This window comes from Danio rerio, chromosome 6 (assembly GCF_049306965.1).
Source record: "Danio rerio strain Tuebingen ecotype United States chromosome 6, GRCz12tu, whole genome shotgun sequence".
NCBI classification, from domain to species: domain Eukaryota; kingdom Metazoa; phylum Chordata; class Actinopteri; order Cypriniformes; family Danionidae; genus Danio; species Danio rerio.
Genome location: NC_133181.1, coordinates 26,042,501 through 26,046,506, shown reverse-complemented (window position 1 = coordinate 26,046,506; position 4,006 = coordinate 26,042,501). Strand labels below are relative to the sequence as shown.

The 4,006-nt window shown below is 34.7% G+C and overlaps 1 protein-coding gene across 2 annotated transcripts in view; it reads right to left on the bottom strand.

Annotated features, from left to right (window-relative positions):
- Positions 1-371: 371 nt before the first annotated feature.
- The window catches only part of pik3r5 (phosphoinositide-3-kinase, regulatory subunit 5), a 45,708-nt gene continuing 42,073 nt past the window's right edge, over positions 372-4,006 (bottom strand). For both annotated transcript variants that reach the window (XM_009302367.5, XM_068218311.2), the window contains exons 17-18: positions 3,470-3,585; positions 372-1,823 (exon numbers count right to left, since the gene is read on the bottom strand). In XM_009302367.5, the coding sequence (XP_009300642.3) occupies positions 1,676-1,823; positions 3,470-3,585 (264 nt within the window). In that variant the 3' untranslated portion in view covers positions 372-1,675. The remainder of the gene's footprint in view (positions 1,824-3,469; positions 3,586-4,006) is intronic.

Sequence of the window (4,006 nt, the reverse complement as noted above, 5' to 3'; positions counted from 1 at the left end):
TCCAATATGTGCCGATGATTTCCCTCAGTGGCTTTTTTAATAGCCACAGTTATCTTGTGACATTTTTTCACGTTCTTCGATAATATCTTGAACAGGCTAACAGTTCAAACTGTAAACACCCCAAGCAAAACAGGCCTTTTCAAGGAACATGCTAGATTTGTTGATTTAGCAGACAGAGACGTCATTGTTTAGATATTAACCTGACATTTGATCATAAGAATGCCTCTAACCTGTAGGACAGTGAAAGAACCGAAAGCAAACATTTAAAGTCTTTGTGAAAGGTCTAAAAAAATAGAATAAGATAAAAAAAGTGAAATGTGTATTTACATCTGCTAATACTCATCTAATAACACTCATTATGCAACCATACTGTGAATATGTTGAAAGTGATTTTATTTAATTTGACGTGTTACAATATACAAATAGATAAAGACAAAGACTGCACCTTATGAATATGAATGAAGTCACATTAAAAGTACCATTTAATTCTCCATGATGACAGAATCACAAAACAACAACAACAATAAGGCATTTTGTTGATAGTTGTTAATTTTGAACAGTCATGAATAACATTTTAGTAGCGCAGATCTGTACCTACAACACACTTTCTAAAATGTTGTCACAACAAAATGTAGTAAAAGGATACGTGGAATGTTTCTATAAAAAATGACAACAACAACAGTCTGGACTGCCAGCTAGAGAAATCCTCTCGATTTGCTCAAATGTTATTTTTTTTTTTATTAAAAACACCTACATATGTACATATCTTTTACTAAAATATACAGTTTTAAGTGTTTATTAAACAATCAGAAAGGAAAATGATTGCTTTTGACAGTTATTCTGATCATTTTAAAGAAATGACACGCACATATATTTTGAAAGAAAGAAAGAAAGAAAGAAAGAAAGAAAAAAAGAAGGAAAGAAAAAAGGAAAGAAAGAAAGAAAGGTTTCAGTTTGTTTCACATACAAACTGCACCTGTATTACAGTGTACTGACGGAGCGGTCTTGTATTTTTTTTATACTGCCAGCTCTACGACTGGTTAAGGAGGCCCTCTGTTGGCCAACCAGTCCAACTACAACAAGAGGTATTGAGAAAGGCAAGATTCAGAATGATATAAAGTCAAGGGAAAAAAGACATACAACTATATATACAATAATAATCTCTAATTTTTTAGGATCCACAACTGAATCCATGACAGAAACAAGTTTAAATAATAAAAAATATTGCAAAACATTACATGTATTTCCTGAGAATTTTGATTAAAGCTACATAAAATAATTACATCATATACACAAACAATCTATTTAATTGTGCTTATTCAGATGCTGGGTAATATGTGCATTAATAAGTATTCTGGTTACAGTTGGATGCATAACAGCCCCAGTTACAAATCAATCCTGTATTAACATCCCATTCAGAAGTACCAAAACTTTCAAGGATGACTCATAACCTGATGTTATTCAAAAGTCAACAAACGTGTATCCACCAGATTATATTCAGTAGGTGTACCGAACAGTAGGCAAAAGAGTTACTTCTGGTCCAATAATCCAAAAATTGTGATGACAAAATATCCATATTTTCATCCATCATCCTTGTGCAGAATGTTATCAAAAGTGGAAAGCTGATTGTGATGGGCCTTTAAACCAGACTTGAGGCTTCTGTCAGGCTGGAGGTTCAGGGTTGAGGTCCGCTAAAAGTGGCCACAGGGAGACACAGCAGAGAGCAGAATGTGGGCTGAAGAAGCTGCGTCTGTGATGAAAACACTCTTCCTCTCGTCCAGTCAGTTGAACTGTCCGGCTTATAACACACTGACACCTCACACCTGCAGAGCATGAAACAGATTGTTTGGGCCACTGTTAAAGTGCTCTATGACAATGGTATTAATAAACAGTTTGTCTGTCTGTCTGTCTGTCTGTCTGTCTGTCTGTCTATCTATCTATCTATCTATTTATTTATTTATATTGGATAAAATATCCTTTTTGTTTCTTGTTCAATTTTAACTTTCCATAATAATAATAATAATAATAATAATAATAATAATAATAATAATAATAATAATAATAAACTTAGTGAGGCGTAGATGAGCTTGTGTGTTTGCGCAAGATGTATGGGTGATTCCCTGTACTGGGTTGAGGCTGGAAGGGCATCTGCTGCGTAAAACATATTCTGGAATAGTTGGTTCAGGCGACGCAGTGGCGTAGTAGGCAGTGCTGTCGCCTCACAGCAAGAAGGTCGCTGGTTCGAGCTTCGGCTAGGTCAGTTGGCGTTTCTGTGTGGAGTTTGCATGTTCTCCCTGCTTTCTCGTGGGTTTCCTCCGGGTGCTCCGGTTTTCCCCGCAGTCTAAAGACATGCTAAATTGTCTATAGTGTATGAGTGTGAATAAGTGTATGTGGATGTTTCCCAGAGATGGGTGGTGGCTGGAAGGGTATCCGCTGCGTAAAAACGTGCGGGATAAGTTGGTGGTTCATTCCACTGTATCAACCCCAGAATAATAAAGGGAATAAGCCGAAAAGAAAATGAATGAATGAATAATCCTAGTGTTGGGCTGTGGCTAGAAGGGCATCCTCTACGTAAAACATTTGCTGGATGAGCTGGCGTTTCATTCCGCTGTGGTGACCTTCTGATTACTAAAGGGACTAAGCCGGAAAGCTAATGAATGAATTAATAATAATAATTAATCTTAAAATTTTAAATATTCAAAGAAGATACCCACTGTAATGTCATGAAGTGTTAAAATATTCTTATGCATATTTTGAACAAAAATTAACAACTAATGCACAAGAAATGTAGTAGAATCGTATTAGTATAATCGTAGTAGTATAATCATATTCTTTTACATAATTTAACAAGTAAAGGTCAGAATAAGTATGCTTTTTCAGTTTGGAGGGATGGATTTTACTCAGAATTAAAATGTGCCCTGTAATAAAACAACACAAACTCTGCAATCTGAAGAAAAAGGCCCAGGATAGACTTTGGTTTAGCTCTCGTTCCTGAATTTTCCTTCCCCTCTTGTATTGATACATACTAGATTTTAATTAAATTCCAACAGATAAGTAAATCTTTAAGTCACTGGTCAACTTTAACAAAAGAACCATTCCATATATATATATATAAATATATATATATATATATATATATATATATATATATATATATATATATATATTTATTTATTAATTCGTTTATTTATTTTTATTTTTCGGATTAAAAAATAAACATAAATGATTACCTGATGATGATAACAAATTTGATCAACAATGTGTTGTCTGATAATTCTGGGTCTGGAGGCAGCACTCTCCCTTATTCTTCATTTGTTCATTTCTATTTATTTTTTCGTAACATATCGTATAGTATGGTGCTACTTAACTAAACCACATTGGGTCACAGATGCAGAAAAAAAATATATATATATATTTCCTTTTCATCCAAAATACAAGATACAAAAAGAAAATTAAAAACAAGCTTTACCTCATCACACTCTGTAAAATTTTCTTCTCATCTTGGTCCAGACAAACTGCGAAGGTGGTGTTGCAAGTTCCACTAACCTGAACCTTATCCACTTTTACCTCTGTGGTAGTCAGTTGCTGTAAAGCAAAACAATGATAATTCAATAAAGCAATAAAAGTGCAGCTTCTCAAGTAATGTTTGTATTTGTCAAAATAAATGTGCTTAATGTGCCATCTAATATGCTAGGGGTGTCCAAACTCATTCCTGGAGGGCCGATGCCCTGCTGAGTTTAGCTCTAACTTGCTTCAACACACCTGCCAGGAAGTTTCCAGTATATTTAGTAAGAGCTTAAATAGCTGGTTCAGGTGTGTTTGATTGAAGTTGGGGCTAAATTACCCAGGACACCGGCCCTCCAGGATTGAGTTTAGAAAACCCCTGTAGTTTGCTAAATCTACAGAAGGATAAAACAGCATTACAGTAATTTAATTCAAACATTTGCATCATCTTCTCTTTCCAAATAATAGGAAACAAGAGGAGATACAGTCAGCGTGTGGTGTA